The 17,502-nt window shown below is 40.1% G+C and overlaps 1 protein-coding gene across 1 annotated transcript in view; it reads left to right on the plus strand.

Moving 5' to 3' along the window:
• The window catches only part of LOC121025191 (protein FAM13C-like), a 38,097-nt gene extending 21,013 nt beyond the window's left edge, over positions 1-17,084 (plus strand). The window contains exon 4 of the mRNA XM_040467641.1: positions 16,405-17,084. Coding sequence (XP_040323575.1) covers positions 16,405-16,428 — 24 coding nt within the window. The 3' untranslated portion in view covers positions 16,429-17,084. The remainder of the gene's footprint in view (positions 1-16,404) is intronic.
• The last annotated feature ends 418 nt before the right edge of the window (positions 17,085-17,502 follow it).

Below are 17,502 nucleotides of genomic sequence, written 5' to 3' on the forward strand. Positions count from 1 at the left end.
GCTATTATTTCTTCAAGTACCCCTTCAGCACCTTTCCCTCTCTCTTCCTCCTCTGGGATACCAATTATGCGTATATTATTTCTTTTTAGTGTATCACTTAGTCTCTAATTTTCCCCTCATACTCCTGGATTTTTTTATCTCTCTTTTTCTCAGCTTCCTCTTTTTCCATAACTTTATCTTCTAGTTCACCTATTCTCTCCTCTGCCTCTTCAATCCGAGCTGTGGTGGTTTCCATTTTGTTATGCATTTCATTTAAAGCGTTTTTCAGCTCCTCGTGACTGTTCCTTAGTCCCTTGATCTCTGTAGCATGAGATTCTCTGCTGTCAGTTATACTGTTTTCAAGCCCAGCGATTAATTTTATGACTATTATTCTAAATTCACTTTCTGTTATATTATTTAAATCCTTTTTGATCAGCTCATTAGCTGTTGTTATTTCCTGGAGATTTCTGAGGGGAATTCTTCCGCTTGGTCATTTTGGATAGTCCCTGGCATGGTGAGGACCTGCAGGGCACTTCTCCTGTGCTGTGGTGTATAACTGGAGTTGGTGGGCGGAGCCGCAGTCAGACCTGATGTCTGCCCCCAGCCCACCGCTGGGGCCACAGTCAGACTGGTGTGTGCCTTCTCTTCCCCTCTCCTAGGGGCGGGATTCACTGTGGGGTGGGGTGGCCTCCCTGGGCTACTTGCACACTGCCAGGCTTGTGATGCTGGGGATCTGGCGTCTTAGCTGGGGTGGGTAGGCAAGGTGCACAGGGGCTGGAGGGGCAGGCTTAGCTTGCTTCTCCTTAGGTGATCCACTTCAGGAGGGGCCCTGTGGCAGCAGGAGGGAGTCAGATCCGCTGCCGGAGGTTTGGCTCCGCAGAAGCGCAGGTTTGGGTGTTTGCCTGGAGCGAGCAAGTTCCCTGGCAGGAACTGGTTCTCTTTGGGCTTTTGGCTGGGGGATGGGCGGGGGAGATGGCGCTGGCGAGCGCCTTTGTTCCCCACCAAACTGATCTCTGTCATCAGGGGGCTCAGCAGCTCTCCTTCCCTTTGTCCTCCAGCCTTCCCGCTTTCTGAGCAGAGCTGTTAACTTATGACCTCCCAGCCGCTAAGTCGCGCTTGCTGTAGGAACACAGTCCGTCAGGCCCCTCTGCTTTTTGCAAGCCAGACTTGGGGGCTCTGCTTGGCCGGCAAGCCGCCCCTCCTCCCCGGCTCCCTCCCGCCAGTCAGTGTAGCGCGCACCGCCTCGCCGCCCTTCCTACCCTCTTCCGTGGGCCTCTCGTCTGTGCTTGGCTTCGGCGACTCCGTTCTGCTAATCATCGGGCGGTTTTCTGGGTTATTTAGGCAGGTGTAGGTGGAATCTAAGTGATCAGCAGGACGCGCGGTGAGCCCAGCGTCCTCCTACGCTGCCATCTTCCCTCTCCGCTACAAGTCAGCATTTTAAATAATAACTACAGTTATCCCTGAGAATACTATAGTGTTCTTGGCTAATATCATCAGGCAAAATGCCACGTGGACTTGAACAAAGATATAAGAAGTTGATAGAACTATTTCATAAGAGTTTCAATCACAGGATAAATGTAACATTAAGCAGATTTACCATGCACTGAGGTAAAGACAGCTGTTCTGTTTGTAAAGCTGGACTTGTTTGGGGGGAACTGAAGCTTATGCTTCGAATTCTGCCCAATGCTTGTTGCCACCATCAATACACTGTTCTAACTGGTTTGTTATGATCACCATTTCCCAAAAACACCTGTGTAGATTCTGTGATCTCACCCTTCTTGAACTTAAAAACAACGCTCTTTGAAGCTGAAGGGCACCATTTTAAGAGTTTACCTATTGCCATTTTGGGCTCTCTTGTCACAAAGTTTGTATTCAGCACCCCAGCGTGAATCTTCAATCTGATCCTAACCAGGTTGGGAATGGGAGTATGTGGAAGGGAGAAGGAGGCAGAGGGTTGCCATTGGAAATTTTAATCTTTTGTACCTTTCTTACCAATCCCAAAGTCAGATTCAGAAATTTTACTTCCAGAGGATTAGATTCAAATCTCACTATGAGCAACCTTTCTTTAATCCTGGCCTTGCCATTTCTCTGAGGAACCCTGGGTAAAATAACAGAATCTGAGGTTTTTTTGCAGGTATGAATGATTGATTATAGTTTTACACCCACTATATATGAATGATTTAAAAGAAGAATGCTTTAAGTATATTTGCTAGTCCAATAAAAGTCCAGGAATCAGGAAGACAATGCAAGAATGTTCTCAAAGAAGTTAAGATATTTGAAATAAGGAGACTATTTATTTGAACCAGGATCAATTGCAATTTTCCTTCCTGCTTGTTTATCCCTGTCTTCATTAAACAGGGAGCTGTGAAAAAGAATAGGTTGGAAAGGAACCATTTAATGACTTGTCTCCTGGAAGGTCAGCGTTTATTGATGCTAATACCAGAGTTCATTGATATGATTCACTTGAGGCTAAAATAGGACTTGTGAGTTTGTGTTAAAGCAGAAACTCCTTATCAAAGTACTTTATTACTCTTTCTGGGGAGGAGAACTGATTGAAGGCAATAGATTACATATACTGTAATATTTTGTGATATATTACATAAAATATGAGGGGGGTAGATGAAATGGGTGAAGGTGGTCAAAAGTATAGACTTACAAATAGAAAATACATAAGTCCTAGGGGTATAGTGTATAGCATGGTGACTATGAAAGTTGTGAAGAGAGTAGATCTCAAAAGTCTTCATCACAAGAAAAAAAATTGGTCACCATGTGTGTTGATGGATGTTAACTTGACATTGTGGTGATCACTTCACAATATATACATATATTGAATTATTATGTTGTACACTTAAAGCTAAGATAATGTTATAAGTAATTTTTATCTCAATAAAAAATGTAGTTGTTCCTTATATCTCATTATGAATAACAGTGATCTCTGAAAGTTTCATCTCTCCCCTTTAGTATATCTGGGTAATTCATCATCTTGGAAAACTTTGGGGTTGATTTATTATCAGGCTCCCTCCACACATACTTTCTGTTTATTGTGTGTGACCACCACCAGTCTTGATCAGTCTTTCTTGTTCTTGGTATAATATCTACCTTTTTCTGGAACTGTTTGTCTTACATTAATTCCTAGTATTCACATTTCCCTTATTATTCAATAAAAATGTGTAAACCCACTATTTAATAAAAATCCATATTTATTGACATTCTCCTACTGATTAAAATAAGCATAGTAATAGATTATTATAATATTTTGTGAAAAATTAAAAAGAATTCCATATTACTATAATATTAATCCCTAACAACCTGATTTGGGGATGATTGGACTTGACTAACAGAACCAACTTCCTGTATTGGACCTCATAACTGTCCAGAAGGCATGTAGATCTAGCATTGGTAGAATAAGTCTTATCATCTTCACTCCCTACCAGCTGGCATCAGGCGATGCACCAACTTTCTGCCCTCCCCTCTGGTGGCTATTTTAGCAGAAGACAAAAACTAGCAGGCTATACAGCAAGCTTTTCTGCAGTGATCTGTGTACTGCAATCATACTGCTAATCTACTTCCTGGGGAGACCAGCTGTTCTGTCTGGTGTACATCAGCATTAGGTTTCCTCCACTTGGCTCCAGTAGATGTGTTAAGAGGCTGGAAAGGGATCCAGGTCTGATTGTGAAATTTGCATTTTAATGTTTCTGCAGAAATGAAAAACCCCTAAACACTTTTTTGGGCAAAATAACTTAACTACGAAGTATTTACTATATTTCTGCTTTTGGAGAGTATACTTCTAATTCTTTCTGTGTTAGACTCTAAATTAAGAGACAATAGTTAATTCTGAGTCATTTTCCCACCAAAGGAACTAAGATTCTGTTCAAATTATAGCTCTCTTTTATGTACATTTTTCTTAATATATTACTGAAACACTAAGTAAGTGCAAACTGTAAAGCAAGAAAACCAATACAGCTGATTGACTTTGAAATTGAGAGCACCAGAAAGCTAAAATGAACTTCAACTAGATTTTCACTTGCTTTTTAGTGAAAGGAAGACTTAAGTTCTGAATATGCCTCTGAGGGCTTACTTTTTAGAGTGTGTCAAAAGGATGAATTCATTGTGATCCTAACAATGGGCCTCAGATAATTGTTTTGACTCATGAGTTTGTGTTGTATTATCTTTCTTGCATGGTGTTGCAGCTGCAGCATGGAGGTTTTACTTCAATTCCTGTTATGGATTTTTTGGAATGTCCTTTACTGGTCATAAAGAAAGATAGTCCTCTGGGTTTGTTTTCCAAGTTCTCCTTTACTCCTCTAAGTAAAATTGCTGAGATTCAGGGGAACAGAAATCTGAAATATTCAGTCCTTCAAAGTGAGACCATCTGAGCTGATGCTTGGATTTTTGGTTTCTCATAGTGTATTAGAGTCTGATACTCCTCTTTGAATTAACAACAAATCTGTTGTTAAATGATTGAGTTGATGAAGAAAGATATTTTTAGGAAGGAACCTGGAATGTCTGTAAAATAACTTTTACTTTTTTTTTTGAAATATACAAATATGCTGCTTAAATACTGACATGAAGGAATCTTAGAACTAAGTGATGTGACTTGTTTGCCCGGGCATTAAATCTCAAAAGTTAAAAAAAAATGTCACTCAGGTGGAGTTTGTGTTCAAAACAATGTAACTAACTGGTTTGAGACAAGTTTACAAGCAATGGAAAATTTGAAACTTTGACATTGTAGAACTCAGGTCTCCTTTAGCTAAATGATATTTTACCTATAATGGATGTTACAAAATTCTCCTTAAAAAATGAAGAAGGTATTGGTGATGTTGGTTCTTTTGAGTGTAGCAGCAGAGAATGGCAAGAACTGATCTCTACTTTTATGCTGCCTGGAATATTTATGGGTATGCAGATGGCTCCCACATAGAATGGCTCTTAAAATTGTCCTGTTATGCCTCTTCCTCTGTATCTTTTGCATAGATAAATAAATTCTGAATTAAAGAACTTCCGATTTTCATGACATTGTTCCAAAGATGGCTTTTAGCATTATATAGCCTTATAAATTCAGCCCATAGTCAAGACCTACCAATGCATGGAATGAAGAGTAACATCCATAGGACATCTTTGTCTTTATTGGCATCTGCTGGCCCTCTGTGGAGTTCCAAGTCTTGCTCCCTCTACTATGTAGAAATTTTCTTTAATAAATCCCAGAGCAAAAGAGTTGAGTGGTGGTATAGGGAGGTAGTGAAAAGTATGGTCTATAGGTCCAGATGGATATGGGTTCAAATTCTTTCTCAGCCACTTACTTTCTCTATGACTTTAAGCTTTTACTGATCAGCTCTTTAAGTGTCTGTTTTCCATCTGTAAAGAAGAGATGATATTTTGAACCTACCTTAAGAGTTTGTTGAGTATAAAGAGTGATAATGATTTAAACTTAAACACTCAAGTTTTAGGGGGATAAAAAATTGTGTATAAAATGTTTTATATGCACTAAAGCCTCAAAAATTGCATTTCCCCTGAGTTAGACCAGCCTGTGCTATGCTGCAATAACAGCTTAAAACCCTAAGAGTTTTAACAAAAATAGGTAGTAGTTAAAAAAAAAAAAAAAAAACAACATTTTTTGCACACTAGATATCCTCATTGGTCACCAGGAAGTGTCTGATCATGGCAGTCAATTAAAGACCCAGACTAATGGAGCAATCAGAGTCTTGACCATTGCTGGTTTCAAAGTCAGAGAGAAAAGAGAGTCCTGGAGGGTTCTGCACCAATAATTAGAAGCTTCAGGCCTAAGTCAGCATATAGTATTTACATTCTTTAATAATTGGCCAGAGCTGGTCATGTGCTTCTCCCATAACTACAAATGTATGAGAGAAGGGATTAGGAAGTACAATCTTATAATGTATTCTAATGGGGGTTGAGGAATGAATTATTGGCCAGCAGCACTAATGACTTCCACATCTTCTACTCAAACTAGCATATAACCTCAAGCAAGAAGTTAATTGGTATTTTTCTCTTCTAGTCCTTCACAGTACTGAGGTATTGTTATTAATGTCAAGTACTAGAAGAAGAAGAAGAACATTAATTAGGTTAATGAAGTATCACCAAAGGACTTACATACTGTTATTGCTTTGAGCAGAAATTGGAATTTTAGACAAGCACCCCTTCAATTAAGCACCTGCTTCATTATTATCAGGAAAAAGATATGTTTAGTAATTGATTTTTTTTCTGTATAGCCAAATGAAACTTCAGAGTTTACAATTTTATTATTTTATTTAGGAATAATTATGGTTTTACTCTTGTCATAAGAATGTAGTGACTTTGGCTTATGCCAGCTAAACTTGTGGTTCTGTGATTAAGAGGCATTTTAAAATCTCATCCAAAAATAATACTTCCTATAGAAAGTAGATTTGACGATTTGGATATTGTCAGATGTGGAAGCTGAGTTTCTGCATACACACAGATATGCAAATTCACATCCTTATGTACTTGGTGATATTTATCCAAGAGCAGAGTGTTCTTTAGGCAAAGAACACAGTTTAGCAGGGACTTCGACAGCCTGTTTTGGAGCTTGGAAGCAAAGCTGGGAAGTCTGGATAGCAGAAACATAATGAAGTGACATTTCGGGTAACTAAGAATTGCCAATCCAAACTTTATCAAACATGGTTAAATATCACTTTGGGACTGAGACATAACATATCAACCTCAAGCCTACAATTTTAGGCTCCATATTTTGTAAGACATGTAGCTGCCAGAAAAAATATTGGATGCCCAGCTAAATTTGAATTTCAGATAAACAAGGAATAATTTTGTAGTTTAAGTATGTCCCATGTAGATATTGTTTGGAATAGGAATGGGAGTTTTGTGTAAACAAGTATCTACATGGGACATACTTATGCTGCAAAATTATTTATTGTTTGTATGACATTCAAATTTAACTGGACAGGCTGTGTTTTTATTTACTAAATTTGGCGACTGTATCAAGAATGAATTACATGCACATCTGACCTCATTTACCTTCACCTGGTAGAATATCTGACCTCACTTACCTTCAACTTGGTAGAAGTAACCAGTTGTGCCCATGTAGCCTGATGCATTAGGATCTTTCTTTTACTTCAGTCCTTCTAGAGTAGTAAAAGAAGGAATAGGAAGTCAGTGTAGGTGACAAATTGTAGTAATTATTTTATATCTTTTTAGCATCTGAACAGCATGAAACACCCTGGAAAAAGCAGCCTACTCTTTAGGCTTAAAGCCTTAAAACCTTAAAAATTGGATACAATGGCAAAAATGTTTGAAAATCTGCCCTTTGAAGTCTGCAGACAATTTATCCCACTGACCCCTACTTGCCATGAACAGTTGCTGTTATTAAGTCCACAGAAAGCCTGACATTGATTAGTCAGTTTTGGTGTTAAAATGATCAAAAACAGTGTAACTGATGGAAGACACAGACAACAATAGTGTCGTATTTTGGGCATTAATTCTACTGGAAATAAGTGGCCTGACAAGGGATTGCTGCCTTGGAAACTGCTGCTCTAGACTGAGGCTAGTGTCACACACAAGGATGGCTTGACTATTTTGAGTATTATTTTATTATGTGATTGCGTCCAGACACAGGTAACTGGTGGTCTTTGAGTCATGATGGAACTTTGCTTTCCCACCCAACATCGCCCAGCTTGGTTTTGTTATGAATCTTTTTTTTGTTTTTGTTTTTGTTTTTATAACTGAGCCCTCTGCGACTTTTACTGCTTAATCAGTTGTAGCCACAATTAGGGGATTTTTTGCAGGAACAAAAATGCTCAACTCTGCTTCTTTTGTTCATTAACACCCCAAACTATAATATTATGATTGCTTGGCTTAGTAATGTTGCATGCGTCAGGGAAATTTCCAATAGGAAAGGCCATTCCAATGTTATATTTTTAGGCTTTTCAGCTGTAACTAAAATTAAATAACCAAAAGAATACCATCAAACTTTAAAGCTCTTTCAATCAGTACCTCAGTGTGGTGGGGGTGTGGTTGTATTTTAGTGCGTTTTACTCTAGAAAACACTAACTATACTGGAAGTATAAAAACTTCCAGACTTAAAAACACCAGGGAAAATCATTAAATGTTGTGCTTGTGGATCCACAGAAGGATGTGGTTCCTGCCAACCTCTTGCCTCTGTCTGTTTCTCCCTGGGCATTGCCACAGACTGAAACTCACTCTTGATTAGGAACCAGACAGCCGGGTCCCCTGAAGATCTGAATATTGCTCTCTCTGAAGGACAAAAACACTGAACAAAAGACTGAGTTAGTTTAGCTCTAAATAAAACACAGGCATATACTAATGATTTAGGGCTCCTTTAAAAATATTGTTTATTATTTTACTGATTAATAATAAAGACTTTGACAGCTGGAACCTTTTCTGCCTGATGTGAAATGTTAAGGTGGAACTGGACAAGAAAACAAGATACCCTATTAAATCTCTATCCCACTTCTACCTCATGCTAAACAGCAAGATGGGAGCTCAGTGATCGGTTCTTAATGTGATGAAGTGTCAGGAGGAATCAGCATCTGAACGTTAAAGCCTCTCCTGGGCCATGTACAGGGTAGGAATCTGGTGAGCTCTGTTGTAGCCTATGTAACCTGGGGGTCTCCTGGATTAGAGACAAGTAAGAAGCCCAGATAGAGTCCCCCACGAGTAATCAACTCTATGCAAAGACTGGGGCAGGCTCGAGGTAGGCATCAGATGAAGGGGCAGCAGGGAGCTCATGCTGAAAAAGAGACAGGGATCTAATCTCTGAGCATAGAAGATAAAACTCTAGTTCATAAAATAATGAAAGTTTTTGCAGATGCTATTTTTAAAGATTTTTTTTAAGTCAGAAAATACAGTAGATGCAAACATACTTGAGCATTATTTTATTTTCCTGTCATAGAAAGTTTTATTATTTGGTTAAAATTTCCAAAATGACACATCTAGAATTTGTTAGAGTCTGATTGCAGTGCTGTAACTCTGAGCACATTTTGGCGCTAACTAGGGTACTTTTGAAGTTCGTTTGTTTTGGCTTCCTCTTATTTACTCATGAGCTAATTGCTAAATGTGATTTATCTCAGAGCCTTTTAATGTTGTATTCTTTAAAGGAGGTTTTTCCATTGCAAATAAAACCAAAGATTATGTCTTTAACACACATACAAATTATCTTTTGTCTTCCTTATTTCAAAATTAATGATTTGAATGTCAACTTTTCAGCTTTAGCGATTTGGAGACCTATGTTCTATTTCAGAGATGGCCTGTCTTATGCACACTGACCTGGTCTTTTCATTTGCTTCCTAAACTGCTAATATCCATTCTTAGGCAAAACCATTCATCAATTTTGCTTGATTTGCCAAACCAGGCTCAGTCATGTGGTGTCTCATCAGTGCTGCTGGACTGTGTGTCCCCAAGGGGGCCTGTATTTCCCCTCTTGCTAATTGGAGGAGCATACTATATTGAATAGTGTCTTCTCAAAATTCACGTTCACTTGGAACCTCAGAAAGTGACCTTATTTGGAAATATGGTCTTTGCAGATGTAAGTGAGGTAAAAATTTGGATGAGATCATTGTGGATTTTGGGTGGGCCGTGAATCCAATGATTGGTGTCCTTATGAGAAAAAGAATGGACACAGAGGGACGCAGGGAGGAAAGCAATGTGGAGATGGAGGCATAGATTGGAGTCATGCTGCCACAATCCAGTGACTGCCAGGAGCCACTTGGACCTGGAAAAGGCAAGGAAGGATTCCTCCCTAGAGCCTTAGAGAGAGTGTGGCCCTGCTTACACCTTGGTTCTGAACCTCTGGCCTCTACAACTATGAGATAATATGTTTCTTTTGTTTTCAGCCACCAAATTATAGTAATTTGTTTTAATAGTTCTAGAAGCTAATACAAGGGGCTTCCAATAGTTAGACTGTGTATTGGCTGACTGCCCAATGCTCCAAGCGTCCCAGTGAGAGTCTGGGAGAACATGGGGCACTAAGCAGACTGACAGGGCAGAGAGCCATGTGGATACAGAGTGACTGAGATCCCATTACTACAGAGGGGTACAGAGTAGGGGTTGGGGACAGGAACAAGGCAGACATAATAAAAACAGAACATCTGTTTTTGTGTTACCTGGGCTGCATTTCCTTTCCTTTGACAGAGGACAGAACCAGCCCAGACCCTGGGAGACCTGAAGCTTAACACAGGCCAAGCATCAGACGGACTCTTCTAGAGGTGGAGCAAGGCAGGGGGTCAAGCAGTTCATTACACAAAATGGTTGGATAATTGGAAGTTTCTGGATATACATTAAAATGTTCTCTAGTCCTGTGCTTGGTTGGCACCATGCCAATCTTATTTGATTTTTGGACGTGGCTAGTGAAGGCTAGACATTGAAGGCTTTATCCTCAAGCTCCGGATATCTTTCTCATGAGTCCTCTCCTTGTCAGCATTACTGCTATAGCCCTGGCTCAGACCTTCTGAGTCACACCTGGAGAGCTGTAATGATAACTTCTATAGTAATGACTATGCACATAAATAGCCTTGCCTTTTTTTTTAACTTTAGTGAGGAATAACTGGCAAATTAATTGTATAAATTTAAAGTGTACAATGTGATGATTTGATATACATACATGGTATAGAATGATTACCAAGATCAAGATAATTAACATATCCAGCACCTCACATAGTTAACTCTGTGTGTGTGTGTGTGTGTGTGTGTGTGTGTTTGTGTGTGGTGAGAAGGCATACGATCTACTCTCAGCAGCGTCCAAGTATACAACACCATATTAAGAGTATTCATCATGTGCAAAGCCTTGTCTTGAGTGCTGCCTATAATAATTCATTTGATTGTCACTACCACCCTATGAGGTTCTGGTACTCTTATTCTTTTACACAGATGAGGAAACTGAGGCACAGAGAAGTTCAGTAACTTACTCAAGGCCACATAAATTGAGTGACTGAACAATATTCCTAGGTATAACTTCTTACAGTTGTATTAAAATTGATTTATGCTTTCTGTTGATTTGGGTATGGATTAAACATTTGTGTGTACTTCAAAACACACATTGAATAGGTTACCACAGATTGTGAATGTGTCTGGGGCCTTGGAGGATAAGATCTAACTGGGCTCAGGAGAAAAAGTGATCAAACATTCTTCTCATTGGTTGGGATAAGATAAATACATAATTTTTTTTTATTTTTTAGTTTTTTTTAATTAATTTACTTATTTTGAGACAGACAAAGAGAGCGTGAGCAAAGGAGGGGCAGAGAGAGGGAGACAGAGAGAGATGGAGAGAAAGACAGAGAGAGAGAGAGGCCCCACACTGTCAGTGCAGAGCCCGATACAGGGCTTAAACTCAAAACTGTGAGATCATGACCTGAATGGAAATCAAGAGAAGTATGCTTAACTGGCTGAGACACCCAGGCACCATAAGAAGAATACATAATTTTAAACAAAGGAATAAATTGCAGAGGGATTTCTTACTGTACTTGTTGAGGAGTGGTGGAAGGAAACATATTTTAACAATGTATCTTTGTCATTAATGACAGGGCTTTTGTCAGCTGAGTGCTGTGGTTTGGATGTGGTTTGGTATGTTTTATATGACTTCTTGTTTTTCAGGTGGTATGGAAGCGCTGTTCTTAGGAGTGGTGATTGGGGCAGTCCTGCACATGAGCAGCAAGTGGCAAAATAATCAGCTGCTAGTTTTCTGCAGCTGGTGTTTAGGCTTCTGGAACGTTGTCACCTGAGGGAGCTGGGCAAGTTGATAACCAACTTTTAGACTTAGCCGTTGCATCAAGGATAGAGAATTGTCTATGAAGTAGGGGAAACCAGGTAGAATGTATTCTCTTAAGACTTGCTTTCTTACCATCATGGATGCCAAGTGTCTTTGACAGTTTGTACAGGGTGATGGTTTTGTTCTTGACTTTGGCCATGGCTAGATGGCAAGATACAGAGCTTATTGACCTTCAGATCAGATTTTGAATTAATAGATGATACAGGACCCTCTCTCTCTTTCTGTGACAACAGATGTTGAGGATGCCTCTGTATGAGAGGCCCTGAACCAGTCAGTGTAGCTGTGGGCACAAGGAGGGGAAAGCTGGTGCTTGTTCTTGAGGTGAGTGTACTGTCATTGGGGTGACAGCAGCAACAGTCAGCGGAGTCCTTACTGAGCGCTGGATAAGAGCACAGCCTGGACTGCCTTCCTCTTTGTACCTGGATCCCAGTGAGGCTCGTAAGGTTCCCCATCTGTGAAATGAGGGATAATATCACCCACCTATCAGGTTCCAATAATTAAATAAGATAATCCTTGTAAAATACTTACTGGAATGCCTGGTCTATAGTAAGAGCTCAGTAAATGTTAAAATGCTAGCTATTAGTGTCCTAATGTATTGTCCCAGTTGTAAGAGTGAGAAGTTCCTATCCTTTTAGGGAGAGACCAGTTGTTCTGTGGTTACCAGTAAATATCAGAACCTGTTTCATAGCTGTGGCAGCAGTCTTTCATGCTTCTGTCAACTCGCCCATCAGTGACAGCAGCCCCCACACCCACCAACACACACAGTAGTACAGCCAGACAGTCACGAACAGCTTAACTCCAGTGATGTGCTTTTGCAGGTCAGCCAGTCAGCAACATCCTCACTCCACCTCTGCTTCTGCAGCTGAAGGTCCCCTGCTGTCTAAACATGCCACCTCCTGGATGTCTCCCAGCCCCTGAGCTGGAAGCATCTCCCACCCCTGTAGAAGATCAGCGTTCTCTGCTTTGCTCAAGGGCCCTGTATGCTGACGTGCCACTCTCCCTTGCTTTAGCAAGCAATAAATTCAGTTTTTTGGTCACTTGTTGAGTGGAGCCCCCTTCTTTTAACAGTGGAGACATGTAAAATATGCTAAGAGATAACAAAGATGGGGGTTAAAGATAACAAAGTGCTGAGTTTGAGTCCAGGGTGTGAAATGGGAGTTATTCAAGTCCAGAAAAATTGCAAGGGGGAGGTTTTCTAATTTGAGGGAACACACCACGAGTGGAGACCTGAGTGATAATGGCAATGGTTGTGGAGCTGCCTCCTAATCCGTCATCCCTGGACACGGGGCAGGTGTAGGGTGGGGTGCTGGATACTAAACTGGAACAGAACTAGGCTGGATTGTAAAGGCCTCAGATCCCATCCAAAAGAGTTTTCCTGTTCTGGTGCTTCTCAAACATTTTTCTCGGCTTCTGAGTTCTAACCACAGAGGAAACTGAACTTTTACCATAAGAGGGAGTTTCTTTGAAATCTCCCTATTGGGGATATTTGTCATTCTTTTTTGGCTGCCCAGCATCTGAACTCTGTTTTTGTGCTTGAAAATGTTCCCATAGGAGGGAAAAAAGCAAGATCTGTTCCCTCCTGCCCCACTCTACAAGCTGAAATGCCAGTACTTGCCTTTCTAGCCTCCTTTTCAGCTAGGACATGGGCAGAACCTGAGGTGGGAGTGCACACAGCAAAAGACGAGATCTAGGCTGTGTGCAGTGGTCATGGTCACAGCCTGTCGCTAGTGTGTGATGTGAATGATGTGAGTATTGCATGCTGGAGGAGTGACCACTTTTAATCAATCCTATGATTCACATATTACCCAAATTTTAATATTGCTGAAATCAGGACACTCCTTAAAATCACCATTGTGAGTTTGATAAGCATTATTATTTATTTTTTTCCTTAAAAGGTAAAATAATAACCCAATGGTCTTAGAGTCAGCAACATCAGAAATACAGATTCCTGGGGCGCCTGAGTGGCTCAGTCGGTTAAGCGTCTGACTTCAGCTCAGGTCATGATCTCATGGTTTGTGAGTTCAAGTCCTGCATCAGGCTCTGGGCTGACAGCTCAGAGCCTGGAGCCCGCTTCAGATTCTGTGTCTCCCTCTGTCTGCCCCTCCGGCTGCTTGCATTATGTCTCTTGCACTGTCTCAAAAATAAATAAACACTTAAAAAAATTAATTAAAAAAAAAAAGAAATACAGATTTCTCAGTGGTAGCAGAAATGTCCATGTCAGACCAGTTCTGAGCACTGGTTTAGCCTCAGAGCCTCATGTCTGATTGTCTATCCCTTTACGTTACTCTGTAAGCCTTCTAATAAATTTATTATTTGCTTAAATTAGTTAGACTTTGTTTCTATTGTTTGAAACTACACATCTTGAAACTACACATCTTGGTATATACAAGTTATCTTAAAAAGTTTTACAAATCCTGCAGTTTGTTAATATATCTGTTTTAATGGAAAAAGGACTTTTTCTCTAAATCTTCACTTAAATTTGATGTCTCAAGAAACTATGTCAGGTTGATAACTCACAATTCAACAAGTATTTATTGAAAACTTCTAGGTGATATTATGGAGTGGGGCCTTCTGGAACTTTCACTCCGATGTGTCCCTTGTGGGCTTGCATCCCCCCTCCCCCGGGCCCCCTTCCCTCCCTCCCCCGAACATCACCTGCCATTCCTATCCTGGGGACTTGACTCTACATAAGAAGCACAGTGTAGGTAATGGAGAGCTGGGAGATGCTTTAACTTAAGAGTGATGTGACCACATTCACACAATCACTTCTATGGGCTTTCTTCACTTATTCCGATCCTCATTCACCTGGGGCAATCCTGTCTCCCTTCACAATCTCCTTTATCTTGAACCTCTATGGAAACTGTTTGGAGCCCAGAGCTGTGGGCATTTGGCTTTGAAATGCCAGATATCTTTTATATTCCAAATGTTTTTGAATTCAAATGTTCTGAGTGTTAGTTCTTTCTTCATTCCAGATAATTGCTGGGTTTCCAAATTAAAAAAACAAAAAAACAACGTCTTTCAAAATAAAAACTTCCTCAGCATGAACAATGTTACAATTGATATTTGGATCTAATAGACCCTTCTTAGACTTTTCTCAGGTCCGCATGCAAACTTTTCTTGAGTTACCTTTACTTATAATATTCACTTCAGCCTACATGGGTCATTTGCTCTTACTGAGTAGAGGGAAGCATGCTTTCAAAATAGAGAACTTTTCTGAAGCAAAAACTTTACATATTCTACTTGTGGTTGAAGAACCTGATGAAAGATTTAGAGATAAACAGTCTTAATCACTGTTGATTGGGAAATTAGGCACAGAGACTGTTTGGGGAGCATTTGGTAAGACAAGACTCCATCTCTGGAGAGCTGGTCCTGCTTTGTGATAGCACTGTAGATGATCTTTGAAGAGGGAGCTAATAGTTTGCACCTTTGTGGAATCCCCCCAAAGTCTTGTCTCTGGGGCATTACAGTGGGGAGCTAACCTCAAAGACTTGTCATCCTTAACTATTGTTTTAATGGATGAAAAGCCACAATGCAGTGAATGTTAGGCCACTATTTGCAATATGTCTATTCTCTTTAGATACAGTAGAATAATTTCTTGTCAGGATTTAACTTTCTTACTGTTGTTAATTTATTTTTATTTTGAGATAGTGTAGTACATAGTATTACATTTTCACTTCAGTTTATTTTAAGTCCAGTTATAAAATGCCTTTTTAAAATAGGTTTCTGTGAAATTAAAATCCATCTAGCCATTTCTGGTTTCTGAGATACTATTACTTCCCGTCTTCTTTCTGCTTGCCTTCTACAATCTCCCACCAAAGACAAACCCAAAACAAAACCACAACTAAAAACAGAACTATATGTTTTAAAGACAGAGGGAGATCTGATACTTCCATGAAGTCTTTATTATTTTTTTTAAAAGATTTCATTTATGTAATCTGTATACCCAACATGGGGCTCTAACTCCCAACCCTGAGGTTAAGAGTCACATGCTCTTCCAACTGACCCAGCCAGGTGCCCCTTCCTCCAAATCTTTAAAAGGAAAATGTTGGAATGACATGATTCTTCTTTGTGTTAGATGTTCCACATTTTGTGAGAAGAGTTAGGCTTTCCTAATAGTCTTCAATGACTGGCTCAACAGAGTGAAAGATACATGTCCATTGTTAATACAGGAACATGTTTGGAGGCCAGTGTGGAAAGCTATGGAACACCCTTGTCTGACGCTGTGTTTTGTTCAGCACTTGGATGGAATTCAGTGTTCTATAGGAAGATTTAAGCTTTTGCTCGTTCAGAATTTGTAAGAAAAAGTCTGGGTTAAATTTTACACGACCATCTTCTATAAAAGATGGTTAGACATAATCATGTAGACAGAGAAACACTTAAAACTCTGATTCTTTCCAAGTACTTAGATGCCCTCACTTAAGAAACATACTCGATAAGTTATGCTAATGGATGGGAAAGCAGTCTGAAAAGTTTACATACTGCAAATGCAAGCTGCTGTTAGTATTTGGCAGTCTCTTATTTATTCAGTAAAACAGCTGTTCAAGGCCCTTCCCTGGGCCAAACTATCTTAGCCTCATTCCACTTATAGAAATGAGCATGCAAGCAATGAGAAATGGGCATTTCAGTAAAAATATTTTCTTGTTCCTATTTTCCAGAAATTCAACTGGCATTCCCCTTAAATTAATCCCAATCTTTAGGTTTCCCAAATCCATCAACGACTATTCCTCAGCATCAGGCACTGGTGCTCAATGGACGTGTTATGACTGACTGAATGAATCAACAGATATTTTGTACAGTGCTGAAGCACCTCAAGAAAGGGAAAGAAATGCAAAATGCAGACACTCTCACTTGGGCTACTTACACTTTAACTTGGGAACATAAACCAAGCACACGGATTCTACATATGCTGCAAAGCAAGGCTATACAGGATTAAACACCAAGGGGATCAAGAGGAGAGTCCAGAAGGAGAGAGACAGGGCTGTTGATGTGGCCTCAAGTCATCAGAAGAGATGGGATTTGAAAGGGACCACCAGGCCCCATGGGATGTGGTTTGTACTACATGTTTGTATATCCCCAAAATCCATATGTTGAAATCCTGATTCCCCAATGTGATGGCATTTGGAGATGGGGCCTTTGGGAGATGGATTTATGCCCTTATAAGAAGAGACAATGAGAGAGTTTGTATCTTCTCTTTCTGGCATGTGAAGACACAGTAAGAAGACATCCATCTGTAAACCAAGAAGACAGCTATCACTAGGAACCTAACTGGCTGGCTCCTTGAACTTGGATCCTAGCCTCCAGAACTGTGAGGAATAAATTTCTGTTGTTTAAGCCACCCAGTCTATGATATTTGTATTATTGCAGCCTGAACTAAGACAGGATAGAAATAAGGCATTCCTGGAATGAAGAGAGCAAAGGGTCTGAATTGAGGAACGCTCCAGGTGCAGAGGAGCTCCTCACAAGCTATTTTACATCTCAGGGTGCTCTTAGGCTTATTGATTTCATCATCCATTATTATAGAAGGTAGGATATAGGATCAAATCTGCACTGACTTAGCAAAAAACCTAGAACTTACAGTCTCTTTTCCTTCCTCCCGTCCTTATTCTCTCCTTTTTTCCTTTCCCTTCCCCTTCCCCTTTCCCTTTCCCTTTCCTTCTCCCTTTCCCTTTCTCTTTCCCTTTCCCTTTCCTTCTCTCTTTCTTTCTCTTTCCCTTTCCCTTTCCCTTTCCCTTTCCCTTTCCCTTTCCCTTTCC

This window comes from Herpailurus yagouaroundi, unplaced genomic scaffold (assembly GCF_014898765.1).
Source record: "Herpailurus yagouaroundi ecotype Mexico unplaced genomic scaffold, PumYag 67540, whole genome shotgun sequence".
NCBI classification, from domain to species: Eukaryota; Metazoa; Chordata; class Mammalia; order Carnivora; family Felidae; genus Herpailurus; species Herpailurus yagouaroundi.